General features: G+C 37.7%; 1 protein-coding gene and 1 long non-coding RNA gene across 5 annotated transcripts in view; one reads left to right on the top strand and one right to left on the bottom strand.

Moving 5' to 3' along the window:
• LOC106867809 (FERM, ARHGEF and pleckstrin domain-containing protein 2) overlaps positions 1-5,360 on the top strand; it is a 343,165-nt gene extending 337,805 nt beyond the window's left edge. For both annotated transcript variants that reach the window (XM_089340665.1, XM_089340664.1), the window contains exons 26-29: positions 326-492; positions 2,765-2,872; positions 3,744-3,895; positions 4,522-5,360. In XM_089340665.1, the coding sequence (XP_089196791.1) occupies positions 326-492; positions 2,765-2,872; positions 3,744-3,895; positions 4,522-4,615 (521 nt within the window). In that variant the 3' untranslated portion in view covers positions 4,616-5,360. The remainder of the gene's footprint in view (positions 1-325; positions 493-2,764; positions 2,873-3,743; positions 3,896-4,521) is intronic.
• LOC128250617 (uncharacterized) overlaps positions 1-17,759 on the bottom strand; it is a 169,427-nt gene that overhangs the window by 246 nt on the left and 151,422 nt on the right. For all 3 annotated transcript variants that reach the window (XR_016238115.1, XR_016238116.1, XR_016238114.1), the window contains exon 5: positions 1-549. This exon is cut by the window's left edge and continues 246 nt beyond it. This is a non-coding gene — a long non-coding RNA (uncharacterized LOC128250617). The remainder of the gene's footprint in view (positions 550-17,759) is intronic.

Below are 17,759 nucleotides of genomic sequence, written 5' to 3'. Positions count from 1 at the left end.
TGTGTACACATGCACACATATCTTTATGTTGTGTCACTTTGTCTTGAGACTTAGCAGTCCAACACATAGATATTGGTAATATAGATGCCAGACTAATATATGTACTGGGATTGATATGATGAATTCAACCTCCTTGAAGGTGTCACTCCAGCATGACCACTGTTCACTCACTGCAACCAGTGAAATTAAGATACCATGAGTAGATAGTCTTATTTGTTAGACCTTTCGTTACCAAACTGTTACAACCAAACTGTGTCATTGTTGGAACCAAGAGTTGATCCATTAACTGTGTGCGTGGTAACATTTCATCATGATTATATTTCAGGCTCCAATGAGAATGTTTCCACAACCGGCTCCTCGGATATCGACAAACTCGGTACGTCTCCTCCTAGCCCAGAAAAGCAAATACAACATCGAGGCAACACTACTATGCATGTATGTTGGCACCGTAACACCAGTGTGAGTATGAGAGACCACGACAAAGCTGTTAAGGTAAGTCTATTTTCTCTCTCTTTCTTTCTCTCTCTACCAAGTAGTTTCAGAATTTCTCTGAAAAGGAAAAGAAAATGGAGACAAAAGAAAAAATTAATGGAGAATTAACAGAAAAGATCTCAAATAAATGAACATTAAAAATAACAATAGCAAACAAGAAGAAGACTTGCACAAGGAATGTATTAGTTTGATGCTCAGTAAAAAGAGTTTTTGACGTTTCGTGCATAGCTCTTCATTGGGTAGGAAAAAAAAAAAAATCACCAACAACATATAGTTACATTGCTAAAGTGATCAGAAGTGGTTGACCACTGTCTTGTAAGTGAAATTTGTGTGTATGTATGTAAATATACATGCACACACAGGTGTGTTGCTGTGTGGTTAAGAAGTTTGTTTCACATGGTTTCAGGTTCACTCCCAATGCATGGCATCTTATTGTTTGTTCCTTCTTGAGCTATGTCTGGGCCAGTTTTCCAGTTTCATTGGCATATAGGTGCCCCACCCGGACAGGACACCGGTCCATCGCAGGTGATCTACTAAATGCAGAAGGAAAGAGTAAGAGAAAGTTGTGGCCAAAGAGTCAGCAGAAGTTTGCCAAAACCTTCTGCCAGAGCCACGTGGAGCTTAGGTGTTTCACTCATAAACACACACATCATCTAGTTTCAGATTCGAACCTGCAATCTGTTGACTGCGAGTTCACTGCTCTAACCACTAGGCCATTGTGCCTCCACATGGCATTTTGGGTAAGTGTTTTCTACTCTAGCCTCAGGAAGATTAATGCTTTGTGAGTGGATCTGGTAGATGAAAATTGAAAGAAGGCTGTTGTGTATGTATTTACATACATACATACACACAAATTTCACTTACAAGACAATGGTCAACCAAAAACTGGGGCAGAAAATTCTTGCCCAAAGAATTATGCAGCAAAATTGAACCAAGAAACATGGTTGTGTAATTAGTTTGCTAAATACATTAAAATGCACAACCTTTATATTAATTAATTTTGAAAATAACGAAGAAGTTAATAAAGTAACATTGTCATTATTAATCTAGTGTTTGGAACATAATTAACATGAAACCATGGAAGATTTTAGTTAAGATTACTTTAAAACAGGAAGTTTGTATCATAGAAATAGGGGCTTTTCAGGTGAGTCACAGAACACACAAACTGACAGTCGCACAACATTTCTGTTAAAATACAGTCTTTGTTTCAATCAATTTTGAGAATAATGAAGAATTTAGTGAAGTAATTTGGCCATCATTATTCATAAATTAACATGAAATTATACTTTATTTTTTATTGTATATACAAATATATCTTTTTCCCTGATTAACTGTTTATTTATAACATTTAAATACAAAGAAACAGGAAAAACAGAGAGAGATAAGAAAGGAAAAGAAATAAGAGGAAAAAGGGAAAGTAAAGCAGCAAAAGATGGAGGGGAGGGGGGCATACCCCAGAACTATTGGTGTGCTAAGCCGTACCTTGTGGTAATGATTGCGATCGCATTGCTGCAGAGAATGACCAATGGTATTTGCTGCAGCAGCCACTTCGCGGGGCTCATTTCTCCAATGGGCCACCGTTATCCCTATTTTGTTGAGGAAATCAGTGGTTTGAGGTCCTAGAACATCTAACTTCTCAATGGTGACTGGCACCAACTGATAGCTAGAAAATTTTACTTCACTCTCTTTACTCGTTTCAGTCAGTTGACTGCAGCCATGCTGGAGCACTGCCTTTAGTCGAGCAAATCGACCTCATGACTTATTCTTTGTAAGCCTAGTACTTATTCTATCGATCTCTTTTTCCGAACCGCTACCGCTAGGTTACGGGGACGTAAACACACCAGCATCAGTTGTCAAGCGATGTTGGGGGGGACAAACACACACACACACACACACACACATATATATATACATACATACATACGATGGGCTTCATTCAGTTTCCGTCTACCAAATCCACTCACAAGGCTTTGGTCGGCCTGAGGCTATAGTAGAAGACACTTGCCCAAGATGCCACGCAGTGGGACTGAATCCGGAACCATGTGGTTCGTAAGCAAGCTACTTACCACACAGCCACTCTTAAAACACAAAGTTTGTACTGTGGTGTGAGACAATCTTAGACAGGTTGGTTTCATAGGTGTTAATGCTATCAGTTTGTCATTGTTATCTGAATAGTTCCATCTCAAAGTAATCACAATAAGCAACTTCTATTGTATACCTATAAACTAATTTGCAAGCACATTTGTTGTTATTTTCTATCTTATTTTTACAGAACCAGCTCAGTGGTTATCTCCTGAGAAAATTCAAAACCAGCAATGGATGGCAAAAGCTATGGGTGGTCTTCACAAATTTCTGCTTGTTTTTCTACAAGACCTACCAAGTAAGTACAATATTATTATATTGTAGTTAATTGTGTTTGGGTAAACATGGTGGCCTAGTGTTTAAGCTGCTGGACTCGCAATCATAGGCTCCTGGTTTCAATTGTAGGACGTAGCAATACATTGTATTCTTGAGCAAGGTATTTCAGTTCACGTTGCTTCGATCTACTCAGTTGAAAATGAGTACTGAGTGCTAGTGTTGCTCTCGTTCTCTCTCTCTCCAGCTGTCACCCCTTAGAGCATGGACAGGTGAGCTAAGGTGGTGTCTATGTAGATTAACTAGCATTGACTTTATGTATACATCACTTGTGGAGAAGGTACTGCCCCACCTCTGAAAATAAAGGGGGCAACAAAGTGGTAGAGATGTTACAATGTTTGATAGAATACTTTGCAGTACTTATTCCAGCTCCCTGTACTGTGAGTACAAAATCTCACTGAGGTCAACTCTGCCTTTCATTCTTTCAGGGTCGATAAAAGGACCCATGTAGTGTTGTGGATTGGTAAAGCTGTTGTGGTGAGAGTGGTGGGGAGGCAGTGAATCGGGGGGTAAGATGCTTTGTAGAATCTGTTCAGGCTACTTTGTTTGGACAGCAACACCTGTGATTATACTGGTGTCAAACTGTATCATCTCAAGTTGGCAGTTTTTTCCTTGGATAAACATCAGTGACATGGAGAGGAGATATCCTCATGCATGGATAACTGCCAGTGTTCCTTAAAAAAATGTTTCCCAAAACCTGTACATACATGGCCAATGGAGATCCTGGTGTAGAAAACACGATATGATGTGACGTACATAAAGTTTTCCTCATTTTTTTTTTCCAATTCCATTCATTCAGGGTTTTGTAGCAGTTTATTTATATTTTCTCTTTTCAGGATGAATTCCCTCTGGCCAGCCTCCCATTGCTTGGTTATGCTGTCAACATACCAACAGAAGAAGACAAGATCACCAAGGATCACGTCTTCAAACTCCAGTTCAAAAACCATGTCTATTTCTTCCGAGCAGAAAGTGAATATACATTTCAGAGGTGAGTCCTGGCATTCGATTTAATTAATAATGATGGCAACAATGATAATAATGAAGGCAGCAATGCCAGTCTGTGATCTAGCTGGTCATTGCAGGGCTACAAGAAGAATTTGTCTTTGTACAGATTACATAAATTGAAGTTCCCTAAACTTTTCTTATTGGTAACACACATTTAAAAAATGAAATATTTGATACATTAAGTTTCATTTTCAATTAAATACCAAATCGTGTCTTGATGAATACATGAGCTATCAGCTATACTTCGTAGCTAAATATTCGTAAAAACTGGTTTGACTTCATTCAGAGATTAATGGTGATGCACAAAAGTGTGGCAGTTCACAGTTTGGAGAATTTTGGTCTGACAAATTGATTCAGTGGAATTCGTGTCTCTCTAAAATAAGAACACACTTTCATTACCAGATTTCTTTAAAAGTACAGTGTCTTCATTTTAATTAATTTTGAAAATAATGAATTAATAAAATAATAGTCCTTATTACTACTACTACTACTACTACTACTACAATGTCCCACCTAACCTGTGTCAAACATAGTAAAAATTGTCTATGTGTGTGTGTGTGTTCACATGCATGCAATACAAACTAATGCATCTCTTTATCTCTGTTACAGATGGATTGAAGTGGTCAAATGTGCCACCAGCAGTGCCCGCAGATTACGTGTTTTCAGTCGAATGGAGAGTGAACAAGGGGCAGAGAAATGCTAACCACCTTTGCTGGACTGAGTTAATTATACCAATACACACACACACACACACATATTTCTATAAACACATCACACATGCATACACAAATCTCTGACTACTACTGAGTACTGAATGACAGCCTCCTCTTCTCTCTGAATTTTTTAAAAATTCTTTTATTACTTCATACTTCGCATGGGCCTCTAACTGTTTCGGTCCAAGTTACACTTTGAGCCCTGTCACACATTATGTAACAGTTTTACAGTATGTAATATGTCGTCACAACACAGAAGTCACATCATTCTGCAGGTTGTTGCGCTGTGTGCTGTCATGCTTTGTCACATACAACACGGACTGTCACATTTCTTGTGAGCTGTGTTACATATTGTTACAAGCTGTTTTGACACACAGCTGTCTGGTCTCACACTTATACAGAATCTGACCGGATATTTTGCATAAGCCCTCACTGTTACACTTTGTGAGATGTCACATATACAGTCACACACAACTTCTACACATCCTACATTGATCGCACCAGTTTGTGACAGCTAACAATATGTAACAAACTGGCTGGCTCCCCTATCACAACCTAGTGGAGCTTGTCACAGACCATTGGCTGTAACTGTGTCCACATTTTTGCTCATACTTCTTTTTTCTTTTTCTCATAAGCATTATGGTGACATAGAATACTACTACTACTACAACTACTGCTAATACTACTACTACCATCTCAACAAAAAGAAAATAAATAAACAAAAGATGAAAAAAATCTGAAGAAAACCTGGACTGCTGTTTGGACTTTATATATATATATATATATGTATATATATATATATATATATATATATATATATATAAAATCCAATTAGATGTACAGTAAATGATGAGAAATGAAACAACTGTCTCTCTTTCTTTCTCTCTCTCCCCCTCTCTCTCTGCAACTGTTATTCTGGGGGTGGGGTGAAGGCAGGGAGAATGTGACCAACGAAAAAAAAACAAGTGTAGGAATGATGTGTTGTCCTTCCAGTATGTCTTGGCTTTTGTTTTCTTCCTCACCACCATCCCTGTTTTTTAGTGCAGTAGTGGTGGTGGTTGTGGTAAGTACATGAGAAGAGTGGGTGAAGATGATGAGTCCAGGTAGAATGGATTGCCCTGAGTAAGGTGCAAAGATATGCTGCTGGGCTTTGAGAGTCAGTGAGGTGTAGGAAGAGTGATTACAGAGAGAAGTAGTGAAGTAAAAAAAAAAAAGTGTATATTGGTGATGATGAGGAAAGTACAAGAAGAAGAAGAAGAGTCTTTTGAGATAGGAAGGTGTCTCAGGGTTTAAAGAATGGAGGAAGGTGAGTAGAAAGGAAGGAAGGTGAGTAGAAAGGAAGGAAGGTGGGAAGTGGAGGATAACAGTGGAAGGCCATTAAGGTGGGGGAGGGTCAGAGGAGCTGTGAAGATAGTTTGAGTTAGGCATGGGGTCGGTGACAGATTCCACAAAATTAAGGAAGGATAGAGTTAGGCTAATTATCCTATTTGTGGTGGTGGTCATAGACAAAGATAAGACAAGTGGAGAGAATATGATTAATATGTCTTAATAGATTTGATTGACCAATAGAAAGCATATTGGTGTGTGTGTGTGTGTGTGTGTATATATATATATATATATATATATAGTATTAGGGAAAAGAACCAAGGTTTATGAACTCATCGATGAAAATCCACTAATACTATATATTAATATATTTTATACTGTGAAGCTTAATTTAATTTTAATAAATTGATTTTAATTGAGTTTTTACCTGTAATTTTGGATTTTATCCCTAATATTATTATTATTATATATATATAAATATATATATATATATATATATATATATAATCAGCAGAAGTTACAGAATGACTCAAAGGCTGAGAGTTTCGTGTATTAGCACTCTGTAACTTATTTTTTTTTTATTTGTTTCAGTCTTTAGATTGCAGTCATGCTGGGGGCACCACCTTGAAGAATTTTCAGTCAAATAAGTCAACCCCAGTATTTTTATTTATTTATTGTAAGCCTGTTACTTATTCTATCAGCTCTTTTTGCCAAACTGCTAAGTTATGGGGACTTAAACACACCAACACCAGTTGTCAATGGTGGGGGTGGACAAACAAAGACACACATACATATATATAAGTATATACGACAGGCTTCTTTCAATTTCTGCCTACCAAATCCACCTGCACTGATTATTGAATATATATATATATATATATATGACAAAGGAATATCTTATGAACTTCATAAGATAATTCTTTATTCCTTGGTCATCTCATTTTCTTGTTACCATTCTGAAGCATACATACACCGAGTTCTACACCAGGCCATTGGTCTTGCAATGCCTAAATGAAATATATATACCATATTTTAACATGTATAACGAACCCTTTTTTGTCAAAAATTAGGTTAAAAAATATGGGAGTTTACTATACATGGATAGTAATATAATCCCTTACAAAACCTTTTTTCCAAATTTGAAGCCCCAAAAATTAGGGGGTTCCTTATAAGTGTTAAAGGGTATATATAATCTGCTTAGAGAAAGTCTAAAAAGTCTCTTAATGCTATATAAAAATGGAGGGTGATAGATGAATAGATAAATATAGAGTGGTTGGGTAATAAATAAAGTAGACTGTCTGTTCCCTCTTCCATCACAGACAGGTAGGGTTACTGAATATGTATGGTGGTGTGGTAGATAGGGTTAAAACCAGAGAGATAAAGGTGATGGGGATTGAAAAAGACTAATGAAGAGGAGAGACTGGCTGTCACTGACCAATAGGTGATGTTTATTGAGAACTTAGTGGTGGTGGAGGGGGTGATTGGTTGCCTCTTGATTGTATCAAATGACTGGCATTGACGTTGACCAATGAGTGTTCAGAACAAAACAAGAGAAATGGTGGGAGGAAGGTAAAGGAGAAAGAGTGATGGTTCAAATGAAAGTAAAAGGATAGATAGATGTTAGAGAAGTGGGGGTGAGAGAGTTTGAGTGCAGTGTGAGTTTAAAATGAGCATCATAGATGGTGGATGGCAGAACTGGTTAGTGTGCCACAACTAATGCTGGTGTGGTATTCAGTTATGGGTTCAAATCCTGCCAAGGTCAACTTTGCTTGTTTCCCTTCTATAAAGAATGAAGCGGGGTGGATTTGATATTCCTGTAAAGTATTTGAGACAGGAATTGAATCAATAGATTCCCTTACCACCACAACCACCATCTCATTAAAAACAGTGGCAGGGGAGGTGGGGTAGATCAAGAAAATAAATATGGGATTTAGGGATATAGAAATTAGCTAATCTTATTCCCGACTCTTCACCTCTCGTTCCTTCTTCAACAGTAACAAATTCCTGTTTTTCTTTCTTTCTTTTTTTTTTTGTATTATTTTTGGATGAGGAGGTTAATTTATTTACCTTCTCTGTCTTCTCCCCTCAAGGTTGAGTGATGTGTGGAGTGCTGGTTGGTTGAGACAGAGTGGAGCAAAGTTATAGAGCCAGGAATAGGAGAAGTGAAAGAAAGAAAGAAAAAGCAACAGAGCAGTGATGGAGGTGGGGGAGTGAATTGGAGAAAGAGAGAGAAAAAGTGGAAAATGGGATGGGGGAGGTGAATGGCATGTCAAAAGCAGAGAGAGAGAGAGGAGTGATGTAACGAAAAGTCTTGGAGTGGTGCCGGTACACTATCTTTCTGGAGGTGACTGAGATATTAAGGGTTTTATTTACTAAGTAGGCAAAGTGTGTCTTAACATTTAAAAATTTATTTTTTATCTTCTATTGTTGTTTTACACTTTTTAAATAATGTTGTACAGGGGGTGCAAGCTGATGAATTGATGAGGAAGAGAGAGAAAGGAAGGGGGGGGGGGGCATGTTTTTAAAATGATATTTTTTAAAGTTTTTTTTTCTTTTTTTCTGTTTTTGAAAAATTTTCAGTTAGAAAGAAAATATGTAAGTAAATATGTACCCCCTCTTTTTTTTTCTCTTTGTCTTCCCTTTAATGTCACCACTCCATTCATCTTGTTCTTTCTGTCTGTCTTGCAACTAAGTGACAAACACACAGACAGAAGCAGACAGGTAGATAGACAGAGAGAGAGAGAGAGAGAGATGGTGGGGAGCTACAGTTGTGTGATTCAGTAATGGAAAGAAAGACACACAAAAAATAAAACAAAATGAACAAAAACAACCCGGAATTGAAAACTGAATTGAACTGAAAAAAATTAAAATATTGGAAAAAAAAATATTGAATTTGAAAAATCGGAAGAAAAGACAAATGAAATGCAATCTTTACTATATATATAATTTAGTTTTAAAAAATGATAATAAAAATATAAATAAAAGTAAAATAATCATAAAAGAGTTTTCTTTCTGTTTTCATTTACGTGTATCTTTTATCTTTTTCAGTCATTAGACTGCAGCCATGCTGGGGCACCACATTGAATTTTTAGTTGAATGAATCAACCTCAGTACTTAATTTTGTTAAGCCTGGTACTTATTCTATCGGTTTCTTTTACTGAACTGCTAAGTTACAGGGATGTAAACACACCAACACTGGTTGTCAAGTGGTGATGGGAGAAAAAACACACAGACAGATATCTATATATAATGGAGAAATTATACAAAATGTACAAATAGATGATGAGTAAAGCACCAGCACACTTCTGATTACCTGCTGTTATCCGTAGATTTATAACAGGAACTTTGTAGTGGCAGTTGGGGTAACAGTATTAATAAAATAGATGGAAGGAGAAAAGATTTTATTGGGTACGACACGTTTCGACCTGTTCTGGGTCTCTACAGGTACATCGATAAAAAGTTCTACGAGAGATTTCCTGATTTGGCTTACGTACCACTATATATATATATATATATATATATATAAGGGCATTACTATACATGAATGCCTCACGCTAAGAGGGACTCTAAGGTCAAACTACCATAATAAACACATTTTTACCGAACGCGAGGAAATGCAACTCTCAAAGCTAGCCCCTTAAAAACAGACTAAACTATAGATCATGATTTCGTAGTTATTACAGTATTATGCAACTTCTACTTGTCAGTATAGTATGGTCAAGACATAAAAATAAACAAAAAAATCAACATACCAGATGAACACCTCATGTATCCAGCATAGTACATAGAAGATTATATATATATATATATATATATATATATATATATATATATATATATATATATATATATATATATATATATATATATATATATATATACGTTCCTTCCTATCTGTTAAGAGGCATGAGCACTTTCACACACACACATGATGGGAACTTCCATCTACCAAAATCACTCACAAGGTTTCAGTCAACCTGAGGCACAGTGGGACTGAACCTGGAACTATTTGGCTGGTAAGTAAGCTTCTCACCACATAGTCAAACCTTTGCCTATTTTATTTATTAATTTTTTTTTTTTCATTTGGTAATTTTTAGCTTTGTGGTTAAGTTTGCTTTACAACCACACGGTTACAGGTTCAGTTACACTGCATGGGACCTAGAGGAAGTGTTTTCTACTCCAGCCTCAGGAATTTGAATACAGTTATATTTCAATCATACTTGTCTAACCCATACTAGCATAGAAACAAAAAATGTTAAAAACTTGCTCCCTAATCTTGTGTTTTGGGGTTCAGTTTCACTTCTACTATAGCCTTGGATAGATTTATTTGGTAGACATAAAATGAACAAAGTTCTCATCATGTAATAGTTGTAAAGGAGCATCTTCATACATGTCTAGCTATAGGAACAGAAGTAGTTGATAGCTTTCATTACCTCTGATCTGATTAGTATTGGGAGTGAGTATTCTGAGAGTGTAGAAACCAGAGTAAGGATGGAACGGAAAACATTCAGTGGTGGGAGGGTGTTTATATCTGTGGCTAACAAAAGGGTTTCATCCTCACAGGGTAGGATAAATTGCATGAGACTTTTGTATGAAAGATAATGCTGCATGGTAGAAATATGCAGGCCTTGGATGCAGCAGATTTAGAAAGAACTGAAGCAAGCATGTAATGTTAGTATGAACAACAAAGTAGAAATGAGCTAAGAGAAAATTTGGATATAAGAGGTGTCCTAGTAAGTGGAATAGAGAGGGATACATTGGTAAAGGTATGTGACGTGCAGAGTACTTAAAGTGGATGGAGCCTATGGATGAGAAAGAGCCAGGAACAAATGAGGATGTTGAGCCTCAGGGAAGAAGTTGACACAGAACTGCAATTTTTAGTGATATTGGTGGAGAAAAACTGACCTCTTTTCCTTGTACAAGAATGGCGAAATTAATGTTGAATTGGTTGTAGTGAGGAAGTTTGAGAGCTATGATATGTTTATACTAGTGTTTCATCATTTGACAATGGGTAACTTGGGAAGTATATTTCTTATCACCATGGGCAATATCAGGAAATATGTTAAAGCATACTATGATTAGAATTCAATCAGATTTCTTGATGCATATACAAAATGGTGAAATGAATACTAATTTTCAAAAGTAAAAAATATTTTTAAATAAAAACAAATTTCAATTTCTCATTTGTATAACTCCTCCCATTACTACTGTCATTTACTTCCTCCTCCTGCCACCAAGTCTAGTATGTGCACTCATTCTGCAACTCTCTCTATACAATGTAAAGCATGTCTGGAGAAATCAACCAACCAACATAAATATCAACTATTATTATAGAGATTTGGACTTCTCAATGTTTTTCTTAATTCTACATCTGCTACATCCCCTGTCGATTGACACCTCCCTTGTACTCTCTCCCATTCACTGTATTACATTGCTCATCTATCTTGGTATGTCACTATACCCTTCCTATCTTCTCAGCTCTCTGATTCTCACCCCCACCTCTCTCCTATTTGCTGTACCATGCCCCCCACCCTGCATTAGATCTATCCATATGCAATCCACCCTATTCCCATTATTACAACTCTATCTCTTTCATCTATTACAATGCCAATGTATGTGTGGTTTTATATATAGGTGCAGGTATGGCTGTTTGTCTTGTTTTCCATTTGTGTCTTTCGTTGTCCGAAAAAATAGTTCATATTCCATGTACTTGTACTTCGTATTTTTTTGTTGTACCCGTTTCATGACGTCCTGAGCCCACATATGCATATATATATATATATACGTATAGATGTATGTACATATACGTATGTATATATGCATATATATATATGTATATATGCATATATATATATATATATATATATATATATATATATATACATACGTATATGTACATACATCTATACGTATATATATATATATATATATATATATATATATATATTATTATTATTATATGTGTGTTTGTTCCCTACCACTGCTTGACAACTAGTGCTGGCATGTCTACATCTCTGGAACTTAGCAGTTCAGCAAAAGCATAAACATCAAACTTCAAAAAATAAGTATTGGAGTCGATTCATTTGACTAAAATTTCTCCAAGGCGGTGCCCCAGCATGGCCACAGTCTAATGACTGAAACAAGATATATATATATATATATATATATATATATATATATATATATATATATATATACACATATATATATATATATAAGAACTGCAACAAATCTGCTTGTCTCCAGTACCCTACCATCACCCTTTCTATGCTACCACTTTTCACTCTCTCTCTCTCTCTTGCTCTCCAGGTTAGTTGTTATCGACATCCATCACTTCCTTTCATCATTGTCTACTGCTGTTACTATCCACACTCTTGTTACCTTCACCCGTCTGTTTTGATTTTCTTCTACTTTTGCTTTATCTGTTTTCATCTTGGTCTTACTGTCTTGTGTTAAGAGACACACCACAGACTAGCGAGGGAGCTTTAGTCTTCCAAGGTAGAAGACAAACCCATTAGTGCTGAATCCACAGACTATACCATACTCTCTGTAAAGTTATTGGTGAACGAATGAACACAACATGAGGTTGAGAAGACCCTCAGTCTTGTAGGGGACATGGCAACCTCCCTAGTGCTGATGCTATGATAAAATGCACCCAGTATACTTTGTAAAGTTGTTAGTGTTTGGAAGGACATCCAACCATAGAAACCAAGCCAAAAGTGAAATGCAAGAATAAGAAGTGTTTTACTAACCTGTCTAGTGGGGAAGTAACCCCTATTAAGAATAAACATAGATTGTGAGGGATAACTCATCCCAACCATGCTGGCATGGAAAATGGATTTAAAATAATTACTTACATCCTCTCTGGTACCTCATCCCCATTATTTTTCTCTCTCCCCGGCTCTACCCAGTCACTCCCATCTATGATGTAGCTCCTCCACAGCTTTGTCCATTTCTCTCCTACTCTAACCCAGTGGTTCTCAACCAGGGTCCATATAAGATTTTGTGGGGTCCATGCAACAAAATAAACGGGGAATCCACAATAGCATTTTAAGGGCCCCTGAAGAAAATTTTGTTTTAGATGTATGTATTGCAAGCAACAGCTAGGTTTCTTTCTCTAACATTTTACTTAGTTCAACCTATACAAGTTAATGTGGGAAAAACAAAAACAGGAATTTTGAAAGAAGTTTCTATAAAACAAGTTTTTAAACATTGAATGGCTATGGAGGTCCACCAGAATAAAACAGTAATCAAAGGAATCCATAGGTAAAGAATAGTTTAGAGCCACCTGTCTAAACCCACATCTCTTAGTTTAAAGCTTTCCTTTCAGGGTTTGTAGTCATGCAAGCTACATGGCAACCTCATTAGCATGAAAAAAGCATGCAGTACACACTGTAAAGTGACTGGCAGGGTGGATTGAATATGGATAGATCAAGTGCCATTTCCCATTGCAGGGTGGGGTGTGGGGGGCACGGTATAGTAAATACGCAAGTGGTGGCGTGAGAATCAGAAAGCTGAGAAGATTTGACAGGTCGAGTGACATATCTAGCTATGCAAGCAACTGTAAAGTGATTGGTAAGCAACATAGCAATCTCATTAGTGCTGGCAGCATAGAAAAAGCATGCAGTACACACTGTAGTAAAGTGGTTGGCATCCAGCTGGAAAAACTGTGCTGAAGCAGATATTGGTGCACAATGGAGTTCTTGAACCCATCAGATCTCGTCAAACTGTTCAACCAATGCCAGTATGAAACATGGACATTAATTGATGATGATGATGATCATCATCATCATCATTTAACGTCCGTTTTCCATGCTAGCATGGGTTGGATGATTTGACTGGGGACTGGTGAACCAGATGGCTACACCAGACTCCAATCTGATCGGGCAGTGTTTCTACAGCTGGATGCCCTTCCTAATGCCAACCACTCCGAGAGTGTAGTGGGTGCTTTTTACATGCCACCAGCACAAGGGCCAGCCCAGCGGTACTGGCAACGGCCACGCTCAAATGGTGTTTTTTACGTGCTACCTGCACAGAAGTCAGTCCTATGTTTTGTTCACATGCCACCGGCACGAGTGCCAGTAAGGTGAAGCTGGAAACGATCGCGCTCAAATGGTGCTTTTTACGTGCCACCAGCACGGAAGCGAGACCACTGCTCTGGCAGTGATCCTGCTCTGATAGTGCTGTTAGCACTCCACTGGCACAGGTGCCAGTCATCGAATTTGGTTCAGTTTCGATCTCACTTGCCCCAACAGGCCTTCGCAAGCTGAGTTTAGTGTCCAATAAAGGAAGGTTAGCATGGGTGCCAGTCGTCGAATTTGGTTCAATTTTCGATGTCTAAAAACTGGGCACTCCATCAGTTATGACATTAAGGGTTCCAGTTGATCTGATCAACAAAACAGCCTACTCATGAAATTAACGTGCAAATGGCTGAGCGCTCCACAGACATGCGTACCCTTAACATAGTTCTCAGTGGGATCAGTATGACACAGAATGTGATAAGGCTGGTCCTTTGAATTACAGGTACAACTCATCATTGCCAGCTGAGTGAACTGGAGCAACGTGAAATAAAGTGTCTTGCTCAAGGACACAACGCACTGCCAGGAATTGAACTCGCAAGGTTAAAACTGTGAGTCAAATACCCTAACCACTAAGCCATGCACCTTCCCTCCATGATTACAACTATGTTTAAAATGATTCTGAATGATCAACTTGGAATGTCTGATCATGCAGGTTTCTTCTTTTGAAAATTAGTATTCATTTTACCATTTTGATTAAAGCACCAAGAAATTTGGTAAAAGTTAAATTATAATTATAGTATGTATTGCAATATTTCCTGATATTAAATTCCACCGAGGTCGACTTTGCCTTTCATCTTTTTAGGGTCGATAAATTAAGTATCAGTTGCATACTGGGGTTAATCTAATTAACTGGCCCCCTCCTTCAAAATTTTGGGTCTTGTGCCTAGAGTAGAAAAGAATATTTCCTGATATTACCCATGGTGGTAGAAAAAATATATTTCCAAAATTGCCCATTGTCATATGATGAAACACTCTTGTATAGACATCATGACTCCCAGCTTTCCTCATGGCCATCAACATTAATTTCACCATTCTTGCAGGTGGGGTGGGGTGGGGGGGGCAGGTTTTACTCCAAAACTATCATCAAACATTGCAGTTCTTTGTCTGAAGCTAAACAACAACAAAAAAACCAACATTACCACTTGTACTACCATTAATACCACACAATCATCCTCATCATCATCAACAACAGCACTAACACCACCACAACTATTGTCAGCTTCAAGACCAGTACCTCTACCACTGCTATCTTCTGTGTAATACCAGAGTCACCACCAGCAATGTTGGCTCCAATACTACAATCATCATCACCATAACTACTAACATAACACTACCACCACTACTATCAATGTCACCACTCTGTCTTGACACCTATACCACAATCTATATAATAAACCAATACGTGGCTGTGTGGTAAGAAGCTTGCTTCCCAACCACATGATTCCAGGTTCAGTCCCACTGCATGGCATCTTGGGCAAGTATCTTCCACTTTAACCGTGGGCCAACCAAAGCTTTGTGAGGGGATTTGGTAGATGGAAACTGAAAGAAGCCTGCCATGTGTGTGTGTGTGTTTATCCCCTGCCACCACTTGCTAACTAATGTTGGTGTGTTTACATCCCTGTAACTTAGTGGTTTGGCAAAAATGATCAATAAAATAAGTACCAGGACTAAATAAGTTCTGGGGTTGATTCATTTGACTAAAAATTCTTTATGGCGGTGCTCCAGCATGGCCACAGTCTAACGAGTGAAACAAGTAAAAGATAAGGTAATCCTTAATCACAAAGACACCACCACCAACAACATCACCACTATTCTGAACAAGTACAATATCACCACCACCACCACTACAACAACAACACTAACATCAACACCACCAACAATACTAACATCAATACCACTCATTGCAACAACTACAGTACTAATATTACCACTACCACCACCATGTTGAGACTACCATGCTATAGCCCCATATAATAAACCACTGTATAGTATGTTTCTCAGTCACATGAACAACAACAACAACAGTGGTTCTGTCGTCCCCCACCATCTACCCTACCCAAACCGCATCACCACCATCGTAAACGGTGTCTATAACCATTTATGTGGATATCAACTTTCAGTCACGAACATTAAAGCTAAAATGAATTTCTCAGCTAGTTCACACTGACAGTCTCACCGTTTGAGTTATAACATTGTCCTGCCATCGTCATCATCGGCTCGTTAGCATCATCATCATCATCATCTTTATTAACACCGTCATCATTGGTTTCTAGCACCAGCTATCAACCACCCACTATTGCCATTGTTGTAATTTTTACCACCACCATTATCATCATCATCATCATCGTCATCATCACTGTCATCATCATCATAACCATCATTGTCAATGTTATCAGCATTGTCATTGTCATCATCATAATCACTTTTGTCGTCATCGTCACTGTCATCAACATTGTCATCACCAACACCATCATATTGTCATCAACCTGGTTTTCATCAACAGCATTATCATCACTTATTTCTAACACCATCATTTAACCATCCACTATTACCATTGTCATAATCCCCACCATCATCATCCTTGTCATCATCTCTCTCACCTTCATCATCATAACCATCATCATCAATGTTATCATTCTCATTGTTGTCATCATAATCACCTTTGTCGTCATCATCATCAACATCATTATCATCATTATTGTTGTCATCAACATTACTATTGATGTCATTGTCTTCTTCATCATATTCATCACTCATTTCTAATTCTGGCGATTAACCATCCCTTATTTCCGTCAGCATAATCACCATCATCATCATCTTTGTCATCAATGTTATCACCAATGTCACCTTCATCATCATAATCACCATTGTCAATGTCATCACTATTGCCACAATAATCACCTTTGTCATCACTATCACTGTCATTCAAATTGTCATCACCAACACCATCATAATGTCATCAACCTCATTTTCATCAACATCTTTTCCTCATTATCGTCATCATCTTCACCATATTCACCGCTTGTTTCCAAAACCATCAATTAACCACTCCCTATTACTATTAAGTCACAATCGTCACCACCACCACCACCTCCATTTTCCTCATCATGACCACCACCACTTTTGCAACATTTATCACCTCACACATACAGACTTACTATTCCATCATCCAATCCTTAACAATTACTGCTAACATCATCATAAATGTTGTTGTTGTTGTTGTTTAGCCCCAGGTCGGTCCCAGTTGTGTAGACTTATGATCAAAGGCATTCCAACCATAACCATCCCATTTTTTCCTCCCTTGGACACATTGTACCTAGGCTTACATTATCGAATGTATTCTTCCTTTCTGAAGACAATAGTGACTGATATGAAGGAAATTTGGCTAGTATTTCCAGCAGGTCTATCAACCATGCAAAGGCTCTTTCATTGGCTTATGTCATCATTGGTTTATTAATTATATAACGATGGAACTTATTTTTAAAATGTAGGGGGGTGGGCAACAGAATTGAGCTGATTTTTAAAGTGGGGGTTAGGGCCTGTCAACAGAATCAGATTTTTGGAAGAGTGGGGAGAGGGAACTCCGTCTACAGAATCAGACTCCCTGGAATAAATGTCAAAACTGACTCTAGGTGCAGGCATGGCTGTGAAGTAAGGAGCTTGCCATCCAGCCAAATGGTTCCAGGTTCAAAACTGCTACATGGCACCTTGGGCAGTTGTTTTCTAC

Source organism: Octopus bimaculoides, chromosome 23 (assembly GCF_046866305.1).
Source record: "Octopus bimaculoides isolate indiv1 chromosome 23, ASM4686630v1, whole genome shotgun sequence".
Taxonomy (NCBI): domain Eukaryota; kingdom Metazoa; phylum Mollusca; class Cephalopoda; order Octopoda; family Octopodidae; genus Octopus; species Octopus bimaculoides.
This window is presented reverse-complemented; position numbering and strand designations above follow the sequence as displayed.